A 27,972-nucleotide genomic window follows, 5' to 3' on the forward strand; every position below is an offset into this window, starting at 1 on the left:
TTTCGAGAAGTATAGGATTTTTATTCCACTGAATGGTCAGGTGACTTCGGTGACGTAGGCCGGATTGGCTCTCGGCATCGAGTTGAGCGGCCGCCTCATGGCCTCCACGTACGAGGGCAGTTCCTCCTGTTGGATGGAACAGAGCGACGCGCCAGAATAACTTATATGCGCTACTGTTCAGCAGAAAAATAAAGCGCGCTATTTCGCTTACGACAACACGATAACAGGAAGACAGAGCACTACCAGTCACCCTTTCAGAGGTCTCTCCTTTAACTCATGGCGAGGTAATTAACGAATTATTTTAATCTGGGAAAGTAGTTTTTAAATGCACAACTCGTGAAGATGCACTAGAAGAAAAACAAAGCCCCCTCCCCCCCCTCTCCCTCCTCTGCCCTCCTTGATGTCGTTGCCTGTGTACTGGAAAAAATTTGGCGTCTATAAACTGGCGCGTCCGAAAGGCATTAAGAATGCTTAGGACTCACAAGGACCTCACGGGCTGAACATATATGTGAAACCGCATGACATACACTTGTGTTCATTAAAAAAAGCATTTATGTTTTAAAATTCACCTTCTAGAGAACGCAGCCTTCCAGTGCAAAGGCCTGAAAAGACTGCACAAATATTAAGCAAACAAGGAAAGGGGAATGAGGGGCTCGTTATAAATATGAGAGAAGCCAACAGCCACAGAAAATAAGGGGCACAGGGGATTTTTTTTAAATTTATTTATTTTGTGGTGTTGATCTATTTAGAATATTACTGAATATGTTTTCGCTTTAAGCTTATTGATTAGAAAAGCAGAAGAAAAAACAACCACATGCCGCCGGTGGGATCCGAACCCACGACCTCCGAATTACGCGTCCGGTGCTCTACCGCTGAGCTACGGCGACGGCTGTCAAACCTTCTGTTTTCGGGGGTATTTATTTTTACCTAACCTTGAGAGTGTTCATCAGCGCCACCCACGTTCACAAGCGGCGGACGTAGAACGTCCTGAGTTACCGCAGGTGTGACGTAGAACGTCATCGAAAGGAGAGGGTGGAAGCTGCGTGAGAACCCTCTTATGCTTCCTATGGCATCAAGGCTGCCAGAGCCGAGGCCCTCGCTAAGCAATTAAGCAGACAAGGGAAGGGGGGAGGGGCTCGTTATAAATATGAAAGAAGCCAATAGCCACAGAAACCAAGGGGCACAGGGGATTTTTTTAAATTTATTTATTTTGTGGTGTTGATCAATTTAGAATATTACTGAATATGTTATCGCTTAAAGCTTATTGATTAGAAAAGCAGAAGAAAAAACAACCACATGCCGTCGGTGGGATCCGAACCCACGACCTCCGAATTACGCGTCCGGTGCTCTACCGCTGAGCTACGGCGACGGCTGTCAAATCTTCTGTTTTCGGGGGTATTTATTTTTACCTAACCTTGAGAGTGTTCATCAGCGCCACCCACGTTCATAAGCGGCGGACGTAGAACGTCCTGAGTTACCGCAGGTGTGACGTAGAACGTCATCGAACGGAGAGGGTGGAAGCTGCGTGAGAACCCTCTTATGCTTCCTATGACATCAAGGCTGCCAGAGCCGATGCCGTCGCTAAGGAATTAAGCAGACAAGGGAAGGGGGGAGGGGCTCGTTATCAATATGAAAGAAGCCAACAGCCACAGAAACCAAGGGGCACAGGGGATTTTTTTGTTTAATTTATTTATTTTGCGGTGTTGATCAATTTAGAATATTACTGAATATGTTATCGCTTAAAGCTAATTGATTAGAAAAGCAGAAGAAAAAAAACAACCACATGCCTCCGGTGGGATCCGAACCCACGACCTCCGAATTACGCGTCCGGTGCTGTACCTCTGAGCTACGGCAACGGCTGTCAAATCTTCTGTTTTCGGGGGTATTTATGTTTACCTAACCTTGAGAGTGTTCACCGGCAGTTATGTGGCCCTTATTCCAGTGATGTGCTTTTAGTTGACTGATGATTGTCAACCTGTTGTAATGCTTACTATTCATGAGGATTTAAATTAAGGCTAAGTTCAAACATTAGGTTTCGGAAGTTAGATACTAAAATATGGGTACTGGCCAGAGGTTTAATTAATCCAGAAGCGTTAGATGGTTCATCGACACGAAAAACCGGTGTCGCCCATGAAATGGTGCCGTTACAAAACTCGCAATTGTTCGAAACGATGTGACGTCAACGAAGGCGGAAAAATACGATATGTCAATCAGAAATACTTAGCACTATTACTTGCAACTGCAAATACTACGAAAAAATAGAATAAAGTTGGAATAAGTATGGAATAAAATTGAAGGCGATAGGGAAGAGAATGGCAAAGCTTTCGCATTACACGCACATACGAAAGTTCCTTAACTGCCCCCCGTAATTTTTTGACATCGTTGTACCAAGGGCTACTCCCGCTAGCGAAATCCTTCTCCATGGTTCTTGTGAATCTAACTAAAACATTTGCCTAATATAAATTTTGGTAAAAATGTTCGCAAAACATTTATAACGTTAGGTTTAGAACGAAAAGTAACGGTACTCCAGAAATTTCGAAATACAAGAATGTTGCTTCTGTTATTGCATAAAACAGCCCAGAGTTTCGATACTTTGACCAACGAATACCTCGAGCTAAAAATTTTTTTTGCATCACAGAAAGCAGGCACTTTTGGTGGTGTTATCAAAGCTATTATTTCTCTAAATAATTCGGTTGAAGCTGCTGGAAATTTCCACTACATCTTTTGACATCAACGTTGTTCGGAATGATATATATTAAGAGAGTAACTGTGGTATTGTAATGAACAAGAAAAATTGCAAATAGGACAACTGTAGTGAAGACGAAAGCGGAACATACCAAGAAATGCGAGTACCATGAAAGGAAAATTGCTAATACATGTAAAACTATGCAGAATTTTAGCGACTAAAGGTTACGCATAATAATAGGGCTACGTCCGGATAATGTCTTCAGCTATAATAGAAAACCTTCAGTAACCAAGGCTCACGCGTCATCGGAAGCAAAGGCTCATCAGTGTTTAAAGGGGCGTACAACACATCCAATAAGTACAGCGAAGCACTAAAACATATTGTGGACATTAACCTCGAAAGAAAAACACCAGAAAATAAGTTGGCATTACTCCACTAGAGATGCAATCATAGGAATTCGACGACGTTCTTGGCAATCGGCCAGAGTTTGAACGATTCACCTCTGAACTTCCGCTCTTTTTTATGGACCATCGCATTTATTTCGAGGTTGTTTGAGCAGGTTTAGCATTGAGACATACTCATTCGTCTGCACTTAAATGTTATTGCCGCTGTTTAAAAGATAAAGCTCTGTAAAATCGTTACGTCTCGTCACCTGCCGCCTTCACAACACGGGTGGCCATTGGCTTCACTGCACAGCGCCATGCAGGGACATATTTCTTTTTTTTTTTCTCAGGTACAAAAATGGCTGTACCTGTAGAGATGTCAGTACGAAATATTGGCCACGTAATGTAAACATACAGCAAATGGCGGCCATAGTACTGCGAATATGCCAGGAACATTGGATCTTACTGGCACGTGGAAGAGAATAGTTTAGTTTAGTTTATTTCGGTTTACCGTCCCAAAGCAATTACGGCTATGAGGGACGCCGTAGTGAAGGGATCCGGAAATTTCGACCACCTAGGGTTCTTTAACGTGCACTGACATCGCAGAGCACACGGGCCTCTAGAATTTCGCCTTCACCGAAATTCGACTGCCGTGGCCGGGATCGAACCCGAGTCTTTCGGGTCAGCAGCAGAGCGCCGTAACCACTGAGCCACCGCGGCGGGTTCATGTGAAAGGGAAATAAACTCAACTAAATAAACGAGCACACAGGTAACAGGTAGGAAACAATGCCCCGGTGGACAGCTGTGGATTTTTTGGCTGGTATCTTGGTATATTCATCGCGAAGACTAAACGCAGACTGTCAAATATCCTGAGGCGTACTGTTACGGCTAGCACTGAAAATAAATAAATAAATAAATTATCGTAGCCGCCAAAAAAAAGTCATTAAAGTGGCGTGGTTTGCAAGACGGTCGGCATATCGTGAAGTTTTCTGTGTTCAAAAAAAAAAAGTTGCGCACCATGCTCGCCAGTCCCCCACCAAAATCGCTTCGTAGCAGAGTTAGAATTACTTATAAATCGCAAGTTGACTTCCTGAATTACAAAAATTATAGTGTAACAAGTCGGAAAGTTCATTTGCAGCATTGAAATAATGCAAAGTATCTATTAGAATATGTAGTTAATCTTGCACATGAACACATGAACCACACTTTCACGTATAGTTCCCATACACAAACGGTTCAGGTCTCTGGGGGGAACGAGGTGTGTCTACCTGAAACTATTATTTCTATCCAGGCTATGCACAAAGAGAGAAAAGGTACAAAAGTGGAGAGTACGAATGATTTTCCCTTTTTCCGTCAATGTTTCGACAAGAGGACTTCTCTCTGTATTCTGTAATGCAGTTCACCGAATATCTCCCATAAATCCACGATAAACAGTAGTGCAGAGATCATGTCTTTCTATGCCTGAAACGCTTCCTGATTAGGATTTATCACTTTCTATGTGAAGGACTGTGGTCGCTTTGGAACCGCTATACGTATTTTCCAGCGGTTTTATATATGCCTCTTTATGCAGTATGCTTGCCGGAAGCTAGAGGTTTCTACTCAGTAAAATGCTTTGCTCTAATCTGTGAGGAGTTTATTATATACTGGGAATTTTATATCACGTGGCTGATGGCGTAAAGGCATAGCTGCATGACACAGATGTAATAATCAGCTGGAAGAGATATTTTAGATCCGGGTCAAGTCAAGGGGAATAATCTTAATATTCTAATTTGGGTGGTTGGGTGTACCTTTTTAATAAAGATTTAATGTGCATTAACTGAAGATATTCTACAACTAAACTAATTATTGCGTCCTTGTTTGTCTAGTGCGCATGGTTTCGTGTTTTGTTGCTCACATTGCTTGCCATTAACGCTTTCTCGTTGGTTGAATTCCCCCCTCTTCTTGGGTGCTTTTGCTAACTCTCTTTGGAAGAATGCTTGTGTTCTTACGCTGATCTATTGCGTGGTATCGTGCGGCTGCACATGCGTATTACTTGGGTTTTGTGCATTCTTGAATAAATGTTCGTTCGCAATTTAGCGTTAAAGTATGTGCTAGCTCGTTTTCGGAGCACGGCTGCTGTATCCGGTATAAGATATGGCAACCTTGACTGATCTCGGTAAGAATACACGGCATAGGAAGCCTCTTTATCGAACACCCTGCAAATTCAGCGTCGTCCGAGTTCACTAATAAGCAGCTTCTGAATAGATGTGTACCCTACTGTAACCGCTGTACTCAGTCATGAGTGCATCGGTTTGAGTAGTTAGACCAAAGGCGTCACGAATTGTACGAGGCTAGTCATAGCAGGTTTCAATAGAGCCTAGAATAGAGAAAAAAAAACTCAGTAAACCAATGAGCATGCTCTATGAGCGGCCGATCACATCAGACTGCAGAGGCATGTCGCAGGAAATGGCACGGTTCAGGAGATGGCGTTAGTTTCCCGAAAGAATGAATGAATGAATGAACTTTATTTCCGTCATCATGGGGCCTCACGGTCGGGGCGCAGCAATTAGGAGGGGGCGCCTGCCAGCCGGCTCTCAGCACCGGAGACCACGGAGAGAGTCTTGTGGTAAGCTGTCTCCGCCTGACGGATGATGAGTCTTTGCTGATCCGGGTCGTGGCTTCGGATCAGCTGTTCCCAGGTGGCAAGGTCTGGGATGATTTGTGATTTAGCCCCAGGAGAATCCTGACACTCCCAAATTAAGTGATTTTGCGAAGTGATTCTGTGGCAGCTACTGCAGAGCTCAGACTCCCCAGTGTCTTCATCGTGTAGTATAAAGTAGGGAAAGAATCTGTTGACCTCAAGCCTCCTCCAGGCCCTGCACTCCTTTGGAGTGAGTGTCCTATCCGGAAGTGAGAGTGCTCTCCTACCTAGTCTTGGTGTTTCAGTTATCTCTTTATACGTTATGAGAGGGTCTTTATTCCCACTTCGGGGCACTTCCAGAGCAGCTCGGATGTATAATTCTCGAGCGAGGCTGTGAGCAGCCTCATTCCCCGGAATGCCCTCATGAGCAGGAACCCATATGAGGGAGACCTCTCTGCTTGAGGGGTATCTTCTTAGTAATTTAGTGGCTTGACTGGAGACCACCCCCTTACAAAAGTTGTGAACAGCTGCCTTACTGTCAGACAAGATTATCTTAGCTTTGGTACTGCCGCACGCAAGGGCAATAGCAGCCTCCTCTGCTACTAATGCACTCCTAGTATTAATCTATGCTGCAGTCACTTTCTCCCCATTCCCATCAACGACGGCAATGACGCAGGCGCCATCGGACCCACAGGCTGCGTCGCAGAAGGCTATGTTACCCGGCGGGCCCCGGGCAAGATTGTTCATCATTGTTCGAGCTCTATGTCTTCTCCTTTCTTTATCATGCTCCGGGTGCATGTTCTTAGGTATGCTGGCCATTTTGAGATGCTTCCGTATATCTAAGGGGATTAGCTCTGCAGTATACGGGGGCTTCCTCTCGCTCTCCCCTAGGTCATTGAGGATCTGCCTGCCTGCTAGTGAGGAGCTAAGCCTCCAAATTAGCGCTTCTCTTACTGCCCTGGTGATCTCCGCACAGGTATTGTGGACTCCCATTCTAAGGAGTTTCTCCGTTGAGGAGTTCGGCGGGATGTCGAGAACTCTTTTGTATGCATTTCGTATTAACTTGTCTATTTTCTCCTCCTCTTGCTCACTAAGCTTCAGAAGTTTCCCGAAAGCATGGGGGTCGTACGATTACTTCATATCGCGCGCCAAGGCAATGTAGTGGTTGAAAGTATCATAGTGCACAATATGCAAGTGGCGTCATCTAACGACCACCTCCACAGACATGACGTTTGTTACGTTGCTTACAACGCCGCTTGAGGGCGCAACCTTATGTCCTCAGCGGTTTTCTGCAACAGCTGCCACCCTCACTACCCTATGTGAATGTTCTGCGCATTTCTTTCTTCCAAGATTCTGCGTGAGGGGTTGGCTTTAACTACACGCATGAATTCCACGAGTGGTCAAGCTTCGCCCTGTCACGTGACCTGGCAGCCTGCGCGCAGGATTTGAAAGGCGCCGGGAAGTCCGCGAGGCGGTGGCGCGTGGCTTGCAGCCATGGAGGAAGAATAAACTTGCTTGCAGTGTTACGGTCGCGTAGTAACTGCGGTTTCTTAACAGTTCGCGTTAATTGTTCACCCTGGCACAAATGTGAATCTTCATGGCTGTGACTCGTTAAAAATCAGTTGACTGTTCCTATTGCTTGACTCCTGCGGGAACATATTCGAAATGCTGTCTTTCTAGAAAACTTCTTATTATAGAGACAATAGCTTGCTATCTTAGACATAAAAACCAGTTAATTCCAATGAACCGTACTTCTGAATATAATTTTACCGCAGAGTGAGCTCAACAACCAGACGCATGCAATTATTATACGCCTGGAAGATGTTCGCTCTTATTAAAAAAGCTTACCTAAGCTACGGAATACGGGTGTGCGAATATTCCCTCCACATTTTTCAGCATTTGTATTAGTCACAATCATAAAACTTGTCAGACAGGTGCAATTTATGCTAGGGTGCCTGATGCGGCCTTACTATGTCCACATAAATTTTCTTGTCCGTATTATGCTATTCACTATTACTTCATGCAAAACTGCATCGTAAACTGTAGTCGAGGGCACCACTGCAGTGCATTTTTTAGACCCTGGTTCAACCTATAAACTTTTAAAATTTTAACTTTTAAACTTTTAAACTTAAGAACCGACCATCGCTGACTGTAACTGTGCATGTGAAGAGTAACCTGACTAGATTAAAAACGTGGTTCCTAATGAAATTGTGCATCTGAAGAGTGACCTGACTAGATTAAAAAAGTAAGGGCGCATAATCTCTTTTAGTTGCGGCCATTGCACTGGTCAAGTGGCACCTATCAACCCATATTTTTGTCGGGATTCGATCCTATTTGAGTGCTCTATGAAGCTTTATATAATTGGTTAAGTAGGAAATACGAGCAGCCAATCTGGTTCTTTTTATTGGTGGCATCCTACAGTAGGAGTGTGTGAATTATAAATCTGCTAATAGTGCGAACATTTCGAAGGTTCGAGGTTGGGCGGGTGTTGCCCCCACGGGGAGACTTCTGGCTGGGCTCCCACTGCCCACTCTCTTCCGGAGCCCCCGTCTGCTGGTCTCCTGGGTCATACCGTAAATTCTTGCTTACTAGCCGGCTAAAAGACACAGTCGCGGCATGCAGAGATGGGAAAAACGCTAAGACAAACTTACCAACCTATAACGCTTTAACGGTCACATCTTCACAGGTGTATTCGATGCACATGTGACCTCATTGAGTAAATAAATAAATAAATAGTTTCTTTTGGGAGGGGGAAGGAAATGGGACAGTAACTGTCCCACATATCTCGGTGGACACCTGAACCGCGCCGTAAGGAAAGGCAGGAAGGAGTGAAAGAAGAAAGACAGAAAGAGGTGCTGTAGTGGAGGTCTCCGGAATAATTTCGACCACCTGGAGATCTTTAACGTGCACTGACATCGCTGGACACACGGGCGCTTTTTGAGTTTCGCCTCCACCGAAACGCGGTCGGGATCCAAACTGGGTGCTCATCAGAAAAAGATATCAATAGATGCTTTTTGAATTTTTTACACTCTAAAAGATCCCAGCAGCACTCTTCTTAGGGTATTACCGTGCGTTGCAACTTGATCGATATTGTTTCTTACACATCATAATCTTGAAAGAATAGAGGACGAAATAATAATAAAAAACTTAGCAGGGAGCGTTACTTCATGGAACTCACTTCAGCAAACCAAGTGCTCTTGATGCCGCTATCTTCTTTCTCTCTCCGTCCACGCCAAAGTTGGCTCCTCGTGACGGCCGATTCTTGCTCGGCGGAAAGCCACCTTACAAGCGATCACTTGGGGTTGACTTCCTCTCGTTTACTTTTTATTAATATGCTTTAAAATCACGACGCCACGTTCCCTCCTAAGCTTTAAGGAAAACCGACTATTTCCTCCTTACAGGAAGACGCACCATCATGGTACTTTCAAAGTTGCCAGCACAAGTTGGGATAGAAAAATTTGTTTTAACCTGATATTTGCGCACGGAAAATTATCAAATTGAAATTGAAAGTTTAGTTATTGAACAAGATTTGCAAAATGTTTAACTCTTCCAGGCATCGTCCGTCATAATTACCGCCAAATCTTTTAGTGCCAGGGCATTACTAGTCCCATTATGATCCAACTTATCCAACTTGCCCAGCTTTCCGCTCTGCCATTATGATAAAAACCGGCTGCGCGGGCGTGTCTGTGTATGCCTGTGTACTCGCAGATAGTACATAAAATCCCAGCGATGGCAAGGTGGGGCAGCAATGCCGAAACACGCGAAATAATTGCAGCCTTTCTGGTGAAGACCACATAACTGCGTCTGTGACGCATCTGTGGCCTTGTACAGAAACTAGGACGCCTTATTGAAATCTTTATTGCAGGGTGGGGTGATGCACGTTTATCAGTCATAGCAAGCGAGTATATGATGATTCTGGGACAAATTTTGTGTTATATTAAGGCGAAAGACTTTAATGCCTCATCGTTGTTGGGAGAAGGTTGTCAGCAGAGGTGATACGCTTTTTCTAGTCAGACCAGAAAAAAAAAATCTTTCTGCACGATGGGATTCGAACCACGGTCCTTCCGTTCCGCAGACGTGCGGGCTAACGGCTACGCTACTTCCTGAAAACGCATATGTAGTTTTCCTTGTCTAGGACGCTGGAGATTGTTTGCAGAAAGGCGTCGAATCAGACGGATGGCTCCCAAACGCCCTCTAGTGTCTCCAGCATTTCAGATTTAAAAACACGTGTGTACTTAATTAACATCTTAACCACACATGAGTGACTCAAGCGGCAACACCGCGCTAGAGGCTTTCACCTCACCGCACTTTAGGTCAACAAAGTGCCCCCTGAATTTTTTGTAGGTGTAAACCACTGAATAAAGCAGTTGTCAGTTAACGCTCATCCTGTCATCTTGTCTATGTGCCGTCGAATGAACCGTTTGAATGAAGAATGAAGAATCTGACTAACTATACCGCCAACAACACATGGCAAGACAAAATATGGTGACATATCAAGTATCCGTATGCCCCCTGAATTTTTTGTCGTTGTAAACCACTGAATAAACCAGTTGTTAATTTGCGCTCATCCTGTCATCTTGTCTATGTGCCGTCCAATGAAGCATCTGAATGAGGAATGAAGAATCTGATTAACTATACCCCCAACAACACATGGCAAGACAAAATATGGCGACACCATCAAGTATCCGTAAGGCGCACTCAGTAAGCCGAACAAGGCCACTTCAGACATTCTTATACATGTCGTTCGTGTATATACACTCGCCACTGACCGACCTCGATGTGGCATCAGTTTTCCCGGCATTCGAACCGAAATTTTGACGCAGCCGTTTGTCCTACAGCGGTTCGGGTGATGCCATCTCATTTCTCGTTGCATGTAGCTGACTTGTGCTGGTCAAGTTGGGGCTAGCTTGCGACAGGTATTCGAACAAAGGAGACAGGCACCTTATTCAATACAATCCTATTTAAACTTTTTTCTAAACACGAATAAGAAGAAGAGAGGAGATATCGATAATATTAGGCAATTATGTTACATATACGAGCCGTAGAGATATTACGCCATTTCCGATGGGCTCTCTCATATTGTTAACTTAATATTGAAGTCCGGAACTTTTCCTGAAGAGCTTATGCGCGGGAAGATACTTCCAGTTTTTAAGAAGGGTGACCGCACATTACGAGCAGATTATAGACCAATTTGCATGCTGTCATTTTTCAGTAAAATCAAAAACTTTTTGAAATTCGCCAAACGAAATTCTTGAAACAATTCAATAGACTTCGTCACAATATGGTTTCAGCCCTGGAATGCCAACTGACTACGCTGTTATCGCTATAAGAGACCAACTGAAAATGTTAGTAGATGAAGGAATGGTTTCTGGCCCGGTTTTTATTGACTTATCAAAAGCCTTCGATGCAATTATTCATCTAATATACTTTCATAAACTAGAAACAATAGGTATAGTGGGTGCACCCTGACTACTGATAACTTCTTGCTCAAGCGACTTCAAATCATCAAAATGTTTGGTGTTTACTGTGACTTTTCCAACACAAGAGTGCCGCGGGTATCCATTCTTGGGGTGATTTTATTTCCTAGTTTATGTTAATCATCTCCCGAATTCTTTTAAATTTTCTAAATGTATACTCCATTCTGGTGATACTCCAATATTTTCTATCATACCTCCATATATGCACTCACACAGAAGTTGAACCAAGCCCTTAATAACCCAGTGAAATGGTGCAGCAATCACAAACTGACGATTAATCTGGGAAAAGCTAAGTTTGCATTATTCAACTCTCGTCAACGATAGCTAACGTTTGTACCCTCGTATTGGTTTAATGCCATGCTATCACACCGAGCGATTAGTCATCACTCTTAGGTGTCGTCTTTAGCTTGTAACTGCTCGCAACTTAGCTATTGCATTAGTTGCTGGGTGAACACGTAAAGGATTCACCTCCAGTCACTTTAAATAGTTCAAAAGCAGGCAATTAGAATTTTGACTTCTAGACCTCGCGGTTATAATGGAAAAGTGTTACTATATTCCAACAACATTCTTTCAATAGCCCAACTTCTTAATTATAAAGGCATTGTTGTGTATAAACTCCTCAATGCGCCAGTTTCTTTATCTCAAATTTCCCCGAGTTCGCTCCTCAATGCCACAACACCTGGTTAGCTTTGAACTCCATTTGACTTAAAGTCCGCACTAACCTTGGTAAACAGACAGCTTTCTTTTCATGATTTTCGCTTTGGATTTCATTATCATTTGAACTAAATATCATGAAAACGGTGTGGAAATATAAGAAGAAATCAAAGCTTTGTCTACTCAGTACAACATTTTCACGAGGCTCAGTTTTGGCCGTTTATTGTTCATATTTATTGTAACGTAGAGCTTTTCTTGCTTTGAAGCTTTTGTACGTCTGCTTTTTTAGCTAGCATTTCTAAATATATTCTACGGCATCTTATTTCAAAACTCATTAGTACTTTCTAATATAGGAGGTCCCGATGCAGTCTAAGTCTATGGGACCTCCTTCTTTATAGTCTCCTTCTTATCGTAATTGGAAGAAAGAAATAGAATTTTGATTGATTTGATTGATTGATTCAATTGTATGCCTTCGCAGGCTTTGCATCATAATTCTGAAGCGACCATTCGTTGTACAGCGCTCTATGTGGTATCATACGCTATCGTTTCGTCACAGGATTTCATTGCTGTCAGTTGCGTGTGTGCTCATGCAGTGAGCTTTGAACCAAGCAGTCATGCAGTGAGTCATCATGACCGGCATACTTACTGGTTAGTTTTCTAGTTGTTTTCCGCCACTTTGAGTCAACGCTCTTTCTGTATAAATATTTAAATACCTTAGCTGCCCACCTGTTATCGTACAATTTCCTCAGGCGTTCTTCATATAGTATTTTACTCCTAGCTTCCCGTGCTTCGAACAATGCCAAGCCCATATTCCCTTGTACTGCCTCGTTTGTGGTTTCGCCGTGGGTACCTAGTGCTAATCTTCCAACAGCTCTCTGATTTACGTCTAATCTCGACTGAACTTCTGCCCTTAAGCACAGAACCGCATTCCCGAGAGTAAGGCCCGGCACCATTATTCCTTTCCAAATACCTCTTAGTACTTCATATTTGTTGTACCCCCATAATGGATGGATGGAAAACTTTATTAAGCAAGTGAGTTTGGACCGTACAAGATCTCAGGGCCACCGCACAGCCCTCACATTACGCGCATGTGTCCAGGCCACGTAGGGCCATGGCACTGGCACCCCGGTTCACACAGCGAAGTTGCGCGTCCGGGTCCTGCGACGCAAGGAGGGCCTCCCATTCCTCCCATGTACCGATGGCGGGCTGTCCCTGCGGGGGAGGATCGGCAGGGCAGCCGAAGAGGATGTGGTCTAGGGTGGCGTGCGGTTCTCCGCAGAGAGTGCACTCTGGGGAAACATGGCGGAAGTGGGATAGAAGCTGAGGGGTAGGAAGAGTTCGGGTCTGGAGTCGCCTCCAGAGGATTTGTTGGGAGTGGGATAGGCGGGGGTGGGGAGGGGGATAGAGTCGACGGGCAAGGCGTGCTTGTTGAGTTAGTTCTGAGAACGTGTGTGCCCGCTCCCTCGAGAAATCCCGGCTGGGGTCGCCATTTGCCCGGCAAATAAGTCCTCGGGCTATGTTATCGGCGGCCTCATTTCCGGGATTGCCAGAGTGAGCCGGCACCCACACGAGCTCAACACGCCTATCGGGATTTAGGGTGCACATTCTCAATATCTGCCACGCGGGGGGATGGACGCGTCCGCGGGCGAAGTTAAGAATGGCTGTTTTGGAATCGCTTAGTATATAAGCCGCATTGGTTTGGGCAATGGCTATTGCTATAGCTGCTTCCTCTGCTTCTTCCGGGGTACAAGGTGGGTCTATGAAATGGGTAAATGGGGGGGCTGCTGGATGATAAGCCACAGCTACTGAACGGTCTGTACCACACGCGGCGTCCACCCAGCGCACATCCTCTAAAGTGCCATATTCTTTATGGAGAGCTTTGGCTCGCGCGACTCGGCGGGATTGATACCCCCATAATGCCCTATGTTTCATTATCCCGGCGTCTCTTCGTCCCTTTGCCCTAAGAGCCTGCTCATGCTTTTCCGTGTATATCTACCCTTCGTTTTGCCATATCCCGAGGTATTTGTATTCGGCCACTTCGGGTATTTCGTGGCCTTGTATTGTAAGCACCTGATCAGTTGTATCGTTAAAAATCATCACACCTGATTTAGTTGCGCTAAAACTGAATCCTAGAGCGTCGCCTTCGTCTCCACAGCAATTGACGGGAGCGTGGCGCCATCTGGCGTCCTCAGGGCGATCTGAGCATAAGCAGTGGAGGAGTGCGGTACGCCGCGCTATGTCAAAAGCATCTTTTAAAGTGCACTGACAATGCACAGCACACGGGCGCCTTTTACGTTTCGCCTTCAGTGTAAGGGGCCTCCGCGGCCGGGTTCAGACCAAGGGACTCAGTATCTGTAGATGAGCGCCACTGTGCCACCGCGACGTTAAGAAGGGGCTAAAAGAATGAAAGTCTGCATAGGAAAAGCGGTATGAAATATTAAATAAAAACAGTACGTCACGGTCACTCAACGAGTGGGAATGCGAAAGCATTGCTGTAAATGGGTGCACTGCAGATAGTGGACTACCCTGACTGTAGAGGGGGGTGGGGGGGGGGGGCAACTATCTCTTTCATCTGCGGCCGCAATAGCGACAGCAGAATGCCTCTTAAATACTGTACGTGCGGTGAGCTCGCTATTTCATCTATAACAATGGGTCCACCGCTGACTTGAAATGAAATCCCTCCACAACAAAACGCTTGCATGTTTTTAGTAGACTGATTTTCGCTCTTAGTCGCTGAATAATCCACGAACATTAAGGTCATAACCCGAAGGAGAAATGAGCAGTGCCTCGCGGTTTATTCGATGTCAACAGTCGATGTCCATGAGAAAAGAAAACAAGAAGGTGTCACAAAGTATTTTGAATGTATCTAAACTTCTTCTTGGACCATTTGATACAGCATATCATGAATATATCGTGCTGTTATACGTACACGCACGGTCAAAAGTCCTCAGTCCCTGTGCGCTGTCCGCGCGTAGTGTTATATCATGCTTATAGTACAACGTGACAGGAAAGACGCGGGATCGGACTACCACTTAATTCCTGTCGTCTTGCACTGCAATGGCCAGTTTGAAAGCGCATCAATCTGCAGAAATTGCCCCTTTGGTTGCTGTTTGCTTGCAGGCGTATTGTATAAATCGTGTTTTCTGCGTCTGTGCTTGTAAAAAATATTAGTGTTTTTACTCTTACATTAACCTTTTAAATGCAAAAGTGCCTTGTTCTTTACTGGAACAGGCACAGTCTTCTCTGTATTGAACTATTGTCAACGCATGCATAAAATACGGGTCACTTCGAGATGGTGAGTGGAGAGGCACAGCACCTGTTGGCTGAGTACTTCACTGTAGGCGGGCGGCCTTTCCGTCTGGTTCCCCGGGCTTCGCTCGACGGTAGATGATGTAGAGACTAGAGAGGCCGTGTCGTTGGGCTCGGCACGGCTGAGGAAGGTCCTGCGAGTGGGATCCGCAGTGTTGTGAGGAGCCTCTTCCGATTCTATATCAGCTATAATCTCTCCATGGACTCTTTTTTTTTCACGTAAAATATTACGCGCTTGCATCACTTCACTGATGTGTAATTGTTCCGAATGATTATTGCGATTTATAGCATTTTTCTTAAGAGGATACAAATATTACATGAATAAATATATTGAATACTTTCGATTGTTCGGGCTTAACCTCCCAAAGTGACTACGGCTATGAGAGACGCCGTAGTGGACGGCTCGGGAAATTTTTACCACTTTGGCGTCTTTAGCCTGCACTCATGTCCCACAGTACACAGGCCTCTAGAATTTCGCGTCCATCGAAATTCGACCACGGCCGGTACAGAACCCGCGTCTTTCGGGTCAGCAGTCGAGCGTCGTAACCATTGAGCCACCGCGGCGGCTGAAGATAGGTTGAAGGAAAGGATTATTAGGTTAATGTAGGTGTCCTAACCTGTGCAATACAACTATGCAGTTTTAATAGTACCCCTAACTTTTTTTTCCGCTTTTTCAATTAAGAATCTTGTGGTTACTGGCTGACTAGTGGCGCTTCATAAGCACTACGAAAATAATATTGCATTAGTTCAAGAGATTGAATATTGACGCAGTCTTTCTTTGCGCTACTCTGTCGAATCCGACACACACATAAGAAACCTAGGCAAGAAATGGCTAATACTAAGGAAGGCCATTAGTTCAAGAGATTAAATATTGACGCAGTCTTTCTTTGCGCTACTCTGTCGAATCCGACACACACATAAGAAACCTAGGCAAGAAATGGCTAATACTAAGGAAGGCCACTAGCGAAAAGAGTTGAACTCCGCAGTTTGCTCTTAATATGACCGTGGCAGGGCGCAACAATTATATTATGGTGCTGGTGCGCTGAATGTTTTTGACCTAAGGCACGAAAGTTATCGATAACGCGGCAGCCATTTTAACACAGACTATGTTGTATATGACTGATTTCCCAAGATTTTTCAGCACGTTATGAAAACCTTGGACCTGCGCAAAATAACTTACGAAACTATTCGCCCTGAGCAGGAACCGAAGATACAGCCAGATTTCTTCAATATCCTTAGACTTGTCATGAAGCTTCCGCCTAACAAGGAACATATTGAATGATTCTGGTAAACCCCCAGAACACTAACTATAGGAAAGCGTTGAGCGAGATAGGATTAAACAAGTATAGTCCGTTGCAGATCTCTACAAAAAAGAATAAACACTAAAATGCATGCTATTTATGGTTCGACCTTAAGAAACGAGCGAGGAGACTGCAAGCCTCTGCAGCGCGCTGATTGCAGGCGCCTTAGTGGGAAAGGATTATATGCCTCATAGGAACAAAACTGGACGGGCTGAAAAAATCGCGTCCCAAAATGCAGCAAATAAATATAATCTTTCTTCCAAAGCCGCAAGGTATGGAATCCAGGACTCTCAGCTTGCGAGGTGAGCTCGCAACCTCACAGTCCAGGAAACCACGCTAGGTCTTGGCGCAAAAAGGTGAACCTTTTGTAATAATTGCCTTACGACTGTATGCGAATGTGTAGGTGTGCTATTAGAAACGTAAAAAAGATAGCAAATAAAAATAAAAAAAACACAAAAAAGAAGGCTTTCGCATTCAAAGCACGTAAGTAGTTTTAATTAAGTGTCCTCCGCAATTGTTTGCCCGCAATGCTATGCGACGTGGCTTCACTTTGTCAGCTCGTTGGGCGTTTATGTCAGAGTGTTCTCTTATAGGCCACAAACGCGCACTCCTGTGTTCCGCAGATTTAACAGGTACGCCGAGGTAGAGGTGACGACGGGGGTAACTCAAGTAGCCTCTGAACTGCGAGATTGCCGAAGGGTGACAAAAAGAGACCAAGAATGCGGCAAAGCATCGATCGAAGAGGAAAGTACCAAGCTACCGAAATACTGAGGCGCTACTGACTTCGCCGAGTTCGCCGAGAGGCTCATGAACAGACGCTTTGGCTTTGTGTGTGTCGCCTGTGAGCACTGTGGTTGGATCTCCAGTGATACAATGTTCTTTTAAATCGGCTTTGTCTGGACCGGGAGGCTTTTGATGGCTTCCAACTGCGCTCAGTCAACTGACAGTGACAGCAGAACGCAAATGTCCTGCTATGTCATTCTATATTTGTTTGAGCCAATTTCAGCACAGATCGAAGAAGCTTCCTTTCTTTATTCTGCATTAGGATCAATCGCTTGCTACCCCCCAGACTGCACTTCACGTGCTATGCACCGACTATGCACCATCACCGGTAATTTCTGCGCCCTAAGACAGGTGCCACACATTACACTCTGATACAGGTTCATACCCTCGGTTCGTAACAATTGCTAAAAAAGATGTATTTCCAATAATATTTTTCATTTCGCGGTTCATCGATAATTTATGCTGGAGAAGCCAGTTTTATGTAGCCCGTTGTGGGCCTTCCTTCCTGCAGAAGACTGATGTGCATATTTTACAATCATACGTTCACAGAAGTGAAGAAAGAAAGCAAATCAGTCCCCGAACCTTCCTTTCGGAGCACTGCATTCGCAGACTAAGCGGTCAAAGTCTTTCCTGGAAGTGGAACGCTTTCTGTGAAAACAGCAAACGTGTTGTTGGAAGCATCTGCCTTCACTCTGGCCTTAGTTTGCACTAATTTCACGAAGCGAACTAACCCGATGTTCAGTCGCTCATCGATCTGTCTGGAGTCATTGATGCAGTTCGTACGAGCACTGTATACATAATAGACTGGTGCAAAAGTGTGCTTTCGAGGTCAGCTTTTAAAGGGTCAGTCTACTGAATTTTATCGACCATATTTTCTTTGCGGGAACCGATAGCTCTTTACTCAAATTACCGTTTAGCCAGCTTTGGTGCCAAGGAGTGCGGTAGAACATTTTAAAATAGAATTTATTAATGTGGGAACACATCTGTATGAGATGGTAGTCTCATCTGGCAACCATCTGGATTTCCGCCGCGCGGCGACAAACATAGCGGTGCCCGTCGAAGCCGGACCTCTCGCTTCGGACTGAATTATCGTTGTTGCTGCCTTTTTCAGTGCGTTCACTGGCCATAAATGGGGTGCCTGTCTTTCGCTTCGTCTCAACTCGCCTATAAGAAAACATATAAGAGATAAATTTGCTTTATTTTAATAATTAGAGTGACGATTCTGCCGCTCCTAGGCTTAAGTGGAGAGTCGGTTTGTTTACAGCAATGGTTCCCGTCCTGACGACCAGATGGCGCCACTGTAGGCTGAGTTTATTTTTGCGTCTCTGCTAGCATACGCTGAAGTAAAAGTGGGAATGTGCCTATGTTTTGCGTACGTGTAACTATAAATATTCATGTGATTTACAGAAAAAGCGAGCGGTACGCCTTCTACAGTTGACTAGAACAAAACGTGCGTTTCTCTGACATTTGGGCATACAAAGGGTACGTAGTATATTCACTTATGCTTCTACAAAAAAAGACTACCACTTTCTTGAACAAAATGGACGTTTGGGGTCGCCACCATGCTTTTTTACGCGACTTTTAACGCCGAAATAAAATATAAATTCCTGCCTAAACCGGGCGCAGACCCCTAGTTATTGATGTTATAGGGTGCCAACTACCAGAATATGCCATTATTTATACACTCATCTCGGTGAGTAGACTGACCCTTTAAGCTCCGAAATATAATGTTTCTTCCTGCAATATTCCACAGAAATTAGGGAAAGATCAAAGCAAGTGGTGGGACTTAATGACCTGAGTATTTCAAGTACAAGACTGAACTATGGAAGGTTTGGCGCCTGTAGACGACGGACACTGACGAGAAGGGCCCACAACTGCGCAATTATGTTTCCTTCTCGTCTATGTCCTTCGTCTTCCAGTGCTGAACATTCCATTATGACCAGCCAGTTATGCCAGCCATACATGTTGGTAAAATTGAACAAAAGAAACAGTTGCAGAGAGTGTCAGTTTAGAGTTGAAGACATTATTAGTTTTTCTTTTCTTTCGCGGCACACTTAGCTGTTCAATTTTTGTCAACGTTACACACAAGCTACGCTACACACATACCTGGGAGGCGCTGCATACGTTTGCATCTCACTGACAAGGATTTCTTCATACCGTAACACTCCTGTATTAATTAAAGCTTCTTTCTCACTCCTCCTCCATCTATTGTTTTTCGGTGAGTGTTTCCTTACTTTCAAGTGCTTTCAGAGCGATAGCTCTAAAAGATAATGTAGGAAGTCTGTTGCTTCGGCGGTCTAGTTGCACAAGTGGCACTTTGTCCTCGTAAGAAAAAAAACTCAAAGCCATCCCCTCCATTTCGGGATCACGTGGTCACCTACTGGCCAGTGAGGGTCTACCATCTTTGATCGTATGATACAGGACTGCAGTCACGCAATCCATGGCAGTAGCCTGTGAGCCTGGATGCGGGAACTCTTCTAGATGAGTAGAAGGAAGAGCGGATTACAGCTTTCACTGGGGTGTGTGTGGATCTTCAAGAGGACACTTTTTGACAGTGGTGCTTTTGAGCTGTGCATCACAAGGACACCGTTCGCTTCGACATGGTTTCTGAAGTAGTCCTGACGGGTTTCTAAGGTAAGGACAGCCAACACCTGATTATTATATAAAAAATATGAGGGATTATTCTATAGCAGGTATATCTAATAATTAACTTTTTTAACTATTATACGTAGACATCTGGTTGCAATTAGATATTTGTAGCCGGACGTTAGTGATAACCATATTAGCTTTTATAATTTCGAAAACGTTATTGTTCTCGGCACTGTGGCCCAACAAAATTTGGCTATTTCGACTAGTCACGTGCACTGGAGGGGCTGCTTTTCGAAAGGGCATGTACTTTGGCATAATATAGCCAAAATGTCTTTTTGTAGCGCGGAGGTAATCGCGCGTTCGATGTTATATAAACTGATATGGCTATTACCGGCTAACCACCGGCTACAAATCTGTTACTGCAATCATTTGCCTGTGATCGCTTAAAAGGCAATTATCAGAAAGTTAACCAGCTGACTAGTTAACATTATTTACCTGTGTTGTGGTGTCTGCTGACGAGGCATTATTCTCCTTCAGAGAACATCCGCGTACCTTAAAGACCCTATTAAAAAAAAATTAGTGCTGAGCTTCTCTGAAACTACTGCTATATGGACCCTTGCAATCTGTCCAGAAGGTTAAGGCAGCGAAGGGAGCTGCCATGGTTCCTGTCCTTCTTGCATGTGCGCTATAATGTGGACACCTTAAAGTGACGCTCTGCTGAGCTTTTATTTCAGTTCATCACATGTTCACCCTTTCGGCCATGAAAGCGGGCAACACTGAAAAGTGGTTCACTCACTTGGCGATGACGCAGGCCAGGAAACAACCCAGTAGCGCGGCGATGACACTTGCTGCGATTATCATTGCCATCCTGTACATCTGGACCGAGTGCTGTCTCTTATCTGAAAGATATGGAGAACGAGAAGCATGGGACCATTTTATGCCGCCACAGTTCGAGAGAGGTATGGAATAAATTTGCTCTTGATATTCTTAGAGGGCAGTTCTTAATGTTGTCTGGTCCTGTGCTGCTCAGCCAGCGCATTACTTCTGCAGGAGGAATAAAATATTTGCGAGCTCTTGATTTCACATTGGCGGAAATGACGTCACTGTGTCTCTAAACTTTTTCGGACGTCGTAACAATTAAGACCCGCGTTTCTCCACTAACAGGTGTGAGCTACAACAAACATGTACTTTGGGGAGTTGTGCGCTTGTGAGGCCGGTCAAGAATGGACATAATCAAGGTAGGCCTTCGAGGGAGCACCCTGCAGTGCGCGGTAGTGCGCCTGACGGGGGGTGGGGGGGGGGGGGCGGAGGGGCTATTGGTACATCTGTGACCATAACTTTTGCGCATGGGGTTAGAGAAGTGTGGGAGTAATGCAACCCCCATCTACTGCCAACCTGGGCTACAATATTTTCACCTCATAGATACATATAGCTCGTATACTCCGTGTGTAATCACCAGCGCTGTGGCCGAACAGTTAAAACAACGGCATAGGCTGGCAGGTTGGCAGGTGTAGGAACCCAGTTCCTACCCGCCACACCGGGAGACTGTTCAGGTGAACGGCACTGGCTGGCCCGCTCCCTTTGGCGCAGAGACGAAGGGCGCGAGTCCCAGTGAATGAAAGGCACCCCTCGCTGCACAACGGCCGTAATTGAATGATTGTGCAGGGTGGCGGTCGTCCTTCTCCAAGCCGACATCGGCCACTGGCCCGTCGGGACCAAACGACGAGGACATGTGTCGGAAAGACGAACCCTTAGGGTGCGCCGCAGTCTTTTTGTTGACTTTCTTTCGGCACTTGGTAAACGCTACACTTTCGTTTTGCTGCATTTACAGAAACTGGACGACCATTAAGTGATCACTGCCGCTTTAGGGCTGGTGGATATACGGATAGGGAAGCTAAAGGTGAGCTGCGCGGGGAATAAAGCGCATCAAATGGAAGTTAATATCCAGCGTTTGATAATCGGGTACATTGTGTACGCGACCGGCTAGGCGTTGTGTCGGTGGTGGGGAGGAGGTAAATGGAAAATTTTTACTTTTCTATAGCTGCTCTGTACCCAACCCGCGGCTCCAAGACTGAACCCACACCGAGACCATCTTGAGAAAATGACCACAGGTTGCACCTCTTTGAGAGTACCCATTCTCCGCCTCCACTCCATTTGTGAAAATCAAGGAGCTTAACGCGCTTCTTTCCACATCTGTGTAGTGGGGCTCTTGCAAAATCCTTATAAACTTTTGGGGAGTAAGCATGCCGGTTCCTCTTTCCTTCAAGGCATTTGAAACGCGGCCGATACCTGATCAACGTCATTTATTATACCCTTAAAGGCCCAGGTGGGGCTACATACAAGGCAGGTAGGATGACCCAAAAGGACACACCTTTGCCTCCATACTACTGATTGTACCTCATGACCTGCGCTTACGTGAAAAAAAAAAACTTCTGTAGTGAATGTACCCTGCCTAGTGAAGAGTCGCTCCTCAGAAAGGCTTTAGTTCTATTTCTAAAGCAGTAGGACCAATAAAACAAACAAACAAACTTTAGGGGCGATGAAGGAAACGCGATAGCATTCTACTTTCACCCTCCAGACTTAATGAATTCGGATTCTATTCCAGTTGCGACAACACAACTACGCAAAATGTGTCACATTGCCAGGTCGCGGCGAGTCCTCATACCACTACCGGCGCAGTGGCGCAGCTCCTGGACGATAAGCCACTGCAATGGCAGGGGACACAAAGCCACCGGTGGGAAGTTTGAGAACCAGGTTGCTCTTCCCGAACAACGCGAGAAGGAAGAGCTCCCGCAAGCCTCCCTTCTGCACACAAACTTCTTCAGGAGGCTCACTGTTGTTCGAGTCATTTTCTTGATCAAATGCTTAGTGGAATCTTACAAGGTGGAGTAGATTTGTAATAAGGGAGTAATTACTCATTGGCATACACCCAAGCGCAGCCATACGGCTACAAAGGAAAGCTGTCCAGCTTGCTCAGAAACTTCGCAGTAAAACAAAATTTCCTGCTGGTCCGGGGCTCGAACCTGGGAACACCGCTTCACCGGAGCAGTCGCTCTACCAACTGAGCTAACCGGGACGGCAAGCTTATGGTAGGGCGAGAGCAAATTAATCACTGACTCGAAGTGGGAATCGTGTTGGTCAAAAGTTTAGTAGAATCCCCCAAGGTGGAGTAGATGTTTGGGAACCGTGGGCCTAAAGCCATGTAAATAAATACCATGAAATAAAAAAAAGTCCCGGTCAGCTCACTTGGTTGAGCAACTGCTCCGGTGGAGCGGTGGTCCCGGGTTCGAACCCCGGACGAGGACAAATTTTTCTTTAACTGCAAAGTTTCTGAGAAAGCTGTACAGCTTTCCTTTGTAGCCGTATGGCTGCGCTTGGGTTGATGGCAATGAATAATTACTCCCGTATTACTCATTTTCATCCTAGTCATCTTCGTGTTTGCTGAGTTTTTTTCGCTCGGCTTCTCTCTCCCCTCTCCAACAAGTGGAGAGGGGAACGATTGACAGGCGGCAGGTGGAGAGAAGCAAATCTCCTCAAATACTACCTAGCAGGTGGAGGCCTTACACAGACACCGAGGCTTACTATTTTCAGGCTTACGCAGTACTATTTTCGCCTTCAGGACCCTCATGCTACCGTATTAAAGACAGGTCATCTTGTTCACTCACCTTTCCAGTAAGCGCATGCACCTTTGGAGCGGTCGTCGTCGACCCGGCACCTCCTGCAGACGTTCCGGATGCAGGCGCTGTGTGGTGGACACTGGGCGCTCCATTTGCAGGCTCCGCCTAACCCTACCGGCTTTCCGTGTCTCCCTCCACGCGGGGCGCAGCACTCTCCTTCTGGTAAGCACAGATATACGGTCCGTCATGCTGCCCTTTCAAAGGCTTTACTCTTAGACTTTAGTCAGGTTTCTTATTCAAAGCCGCATGAGCCGCCACTACAGACCTAAAGGAGACCCATCAGAACTTGTAGGTGTGCTGGATCGTTAATAACTTAAAAATCGGTGAAATGCATGTCACAGAAACACAAAGGTCGGAGAATGTCACGGGACTGCTTGCAGACACCATGCAGGACAAACTGAAATGTGCGCAAGCCCCTTCGCTCTATTGCAAATTGTGTTTGAATTTCTTTGAATGTATCAGGAGTTAGGATTATGGAACATTTGGTTTGGCTTTATAGGATTAGCGCCCGTAAGTTTCTACAATTATAGGGACGTCGCAGTGGAGGACTCCGGATAATTACGACCACCCGCGCTTAATTAACGTGCACTGAAACCGCACTCTACTCGGGCCTCCAGCACATTGCCTCCATCGAAATGCGACGCCGCAGGCGGGTTCGAAACCGCGACTTTCGGGTACTGCGCGATTTCAGTGCCCGTTATTTTACATGGAGCGTCGAAATTATCTGGAGTTCTCAACTAAAGCGTCCCTCAAAGCCATACCGAATGTACCGTAATTCTCTTGGCTGACTATATACATTTTTCAGTAAGCTGTGCTTGCCGTCTATGCAAACTTCATGGAGCTATCGTAGCTGCTCGTAGGGGTTTGTTGTTTGTTTGCTCGTTATGTCTTAGGAATCTAGTTGGCACGTCATTCATGACATCCGGGTGCATCATATCGCACCAAGAAGTGGAACCAGAACTAGTCCAGGTCTATGTCACCTCGATTTATTTCTGGACTGGTGGAAGGTTCCTTGAAAAGAGTATAATCGGAAGTACTTCAATAAAAGCTTAGGGTTATTTAGAGCCAAAAATTGCCTTATAATGCCGAGCGCATTAAGTCAAAAGCCCCCCGGCCTTGACCAATTGCCCTCGAGCTATTACAAGTCCAACAATACTTAACACTGTGTCCAAGTCATGTTGCGTGCACAAAATTTTGTCTGTTTCCTCTCTTTACAAATAATGACAGTAGACACGGCAAGAAAGGTAAAATTACAAACCATTGATGGTGTTTGTATAAGTAGTGCATGATTTTCTGGTCGTGAGCCGGGATACCATGATTGCCAGTGAATGATGCTAGCCAACCAAGGATCGTTGTAACGTGCATGATAGTTTGAACATTCGGCTTTTACCTCATTGAGTAGGTTGCGGCTGTAACTTTCGCGCGAGAGAATTGTGAGATTGAGCCTATATGTTAATGTGGAATAAAGAAATGCTGATCGTTTGGCACCTCGGCGGGTAGTACACGGGATTCTTTGATGAAAAAGGGGGGAATCATTTCTGCTGCACGGCCATCTAGACTGGCGGGGTCGGAGTGCAGCAATTAGCAGGATTAGTCGGAGGGTCAAACCGGCGGCTGATAAGCAAATTGTCCTATGTGTTCACAATGCATATCGGGTTTTGACATCTATATATGAATTTAGCTGCAGAGAAATGAGTTACTGATCCCAGACTAATATATGGCGCGCACAAACCAACTGGCGTGGACGCCCGACCATTCCATGTCATATAATACTTTAGAAGAGGCTATGAACCTGACTTTGAAAAATAAAACCTTGTTTGTTTGGTGCAATTGAAGTGTTTAATGGCCCTACAGGCCCTGTCAAGGATAAGATAGAAGCGTTGCAAACAATGAAATTTAATTTTAAAAGTGCACGAACGCTGTATAATCAATGACAGCTGGTAAAACCATGCTCTATGGACAACCATTCTAAACTCCACAAGAACACTCGCAGTTCTATCAAACATAGTACTAACTGCGACAGAATGAGGCCGAGAGCAGCATGGATATGGCGCATGGTCGCACTAATAGTTTGTGAAGCTCCAGAAAATAGTTCCAGTGCATTTAGCCAGTACTACACGTTCCTGAACTTCGTTCCATTCTTGCGAGGTGGAGAGGAAGAAGGAGTATATATAGGAATTTTTAGAGAGCATCTGCTGTTTGCAATGTCAACGATATCCATGTCGTTGATACGTGATGTGCTTTTAGTGTTTCGTATTGTTTCAGCGTAGTAGAATGACGCTATATAAAATAAAGCAGCGTGCTTTACAAAGGTTTTACTATTGCCGGGATATAGGCAATCATTATAGCCTGTTGAGAAATGTCTTATACCGCCTGATTTTTAAATAATGTATAGAAATAGATAACTTGATATTGGCAACTTCATCGTGAATTTTGAGTGTAAATTTTAAGCAGTGTGTTGAAAAATTTAGGATTTTTTAAAGTAATAACTTTTAATTTAGCGTGGTGTCATTCCCTGCATATATGTCACCCATGATATTTGAATATTGCCACGCGGCTATAAGCCCCTGTGTTATATGTCCGGAGACTTAAACGTGCTGGGACTTAAGGAAGTTGGTTACAGAAAGCCTCAGTGGACAAACAGGCCACCTGTCATGACCATAATTCCAGGATGGGCGAGAATTGGGATTTTGAAGGGTGAACGCGACCAATCCACTGCCGCATTGTGGCGTGACATATATTATTTCTTTCATATGGTCGTAGTAAAGCACCGAAACACCGCTGCCTTCACTGTGTGCGGGAGAATAAATAGAGAAGAAATCCTGCAGAAAAGTCAAGTCCATTCCTTATCCGAATAGTTATTGCGAAAATATCGAATGTTCTCACTGAACCGCAGTGTTTAGTGACACTGGCAGAAAGTCTGGATTTTCTTGTGATGCCGGCGGAATTTTCAAGTGAAATCTATCAATCATAATCAGAACTGGGTTCCTGCTGATGAAACAACAAGTACCTTCAACTTCGCTACGTTAGTCACTGTGACCGTAAAAAGTGGGTTGTTTGAGACCATGCTGTCTTCATTAAGGCTCGCGACCCGAAAAGAAAGGTTTCATTTATTGCAAGTAGTGGACGTGGCACCTTTTTGCTGACAGGCTCACTGAAACCGCATAGAGCCCGAGAGCAGCAATTTTAATTTTCTAATGTATAGCAGGTGATATGGTGGAATAGGCGTAAGTTGGTCTGTTCTCGAAAATGTGCCGGTGGTTCATTAAGAAGGCGCCGCACTACAGCTGCTCTGTCTTCCGGAAGATGCCCCCCGTGTAGTCGAACGTAGCGCCGCGGGGCGTTGAAACCGAAAATAAATTAAACATCAATAGGAAGAATAGAGACACTAAGAGTATAGCCCCTTTCACATAGCGTTCCCTCGGGTGCCGCGATATTCCTTTCTGGACTGTTGTGTGCGGCTGACGTACGGCCAGCAGCCGTCACATACACCATATGGAAAGGTATATAGTAGCTACAACGCTCATGTAATAAGGGAGTAATTACTCATTGGCATCCACCAGAGCGCAGCCATACGGCTATAAAGGAAAGCTGTACAGCTTTCTCAGAAACTTCGTAGTTAAAGAAAAATTCGTCCTGGTCCGGGGTTCAAAACCGGGACCACAGCTTCACCGGAGCAGTCGCTCTACCAATGAGGTAACCGGGACGGCAAGCTTATTTTAGGGCGAGAGCGAACTGATCAATAACTCAAAGTGGGAACAGTGTTGGTAAAATGTTTAGGGGAATCCCCCAAGGCGGAGTAGATTTGTAATAAGGGAGTAATTACTCATTGACATCCACCCACGCGCTGCCATCTACTCCACCTTGGGGGATTCCCCTAAACATTTGACCAACGCTCATGTATGTTGCACACATAAGTTTGTGCTTAAGTTTGCAGTAGGAAGATGTTTTAGCTCAGAACGAAGCTAGCACAATTTGTGACCAAATTTTTTCAAGAATCGCTGTTTCGATTACAGGGAATATTCAAAGCGAAAAAAACAGTCTTGATTATAGCTGCATGCATTTAATGTATATGGAGAAGCAGCGCTGTAAGAGTGCGCACTATGCATCTTGCCTTTGTCAGGAAGCGGAGTCGTCGGAACGGAAGTGATGCCCTGCGCTGCTTCCGGTACCGGGATGGCACGTGTGATGACGATGAACACCGCCGACAAGATGAAGACGAGACACCTGGCTTCCCGCGAAAGCAGCATGTAGGAAACTGCTCGCTGGAGGCGGCAGTCTACACGGCGGGCGTTGTCTGCTGAAGTGTGTTGCCCTGCTGTCTTTCTTATCCCGGCCGCTGTACGCTGATAGCGCGAGGAGCACAATGCCCGGTAATCTTGATTACAAAGAGGACGTGAACGTCGGTACGTGCCAAACAGGTAGAACCCCTCACTCAGTGCTTGACGCCCTCGCGTTTTCGTTGATTCTTTCGTTCGGAAACGCTGACAATC

At 45.2% G+C, this 27,972-nt stretch overlaps 1 protein-coding gene across 2 annotated transcripts; it reads right to left on the reverse strand.

Annotated features, from left to right (window-relative positions):
• On the reverse strand, positions 1–27,813 carry LOC149328438 (uncharacterized). Of its 2 annotated transcripts, none has more exons than XM_089562002.1 (5): positions 27,594–27,813; positions 23,468–23,635; positions 20,599–20,701; positions 15,137–15,263; positions 1–126 (listed from the first exon to the last, which is right to left on the reverse strand). In XM_089562002.1, the coding sequence occupies exons 1-5, from the start codon at positions 27,727–27,729 to the stop codon at positions 37–39; spliced, it is 624 nt and encodes a 207-aa protein (XP_089418128.1). In that variant the 5' UTR covers positions 27,730–27,813; the 3' UTR covers positions 1–36. The 2 variants fall into 2 exon arrangements, with proteins under 2 accessions (XP_089418128.1, XP_089418127.1); XM_089562001.1 differs by having other exon boundaries at positions 23,468–23,638; positions 27,594–27,811.
• Between the last annotated feature and the right edge of the window lie 159 nt (positions 27,814–27,972).

This window comes from Amblyomma mixtum, chromosome 9 (genome assembly GCF_055824585.1).
Source record: "Amblyomma mixtum isolate Tamu chromosome 9, ASM5582458v1, whole genome shotgun sequence".
In the NCBI taxonomy this organism is placed as follows: domain Eukaryota; kingdom Metazoa; phylum Arthropoda; class Arachnida; order Ixodida; family Ixodidae; genus Amblyomma; species Amblyomma mixtum.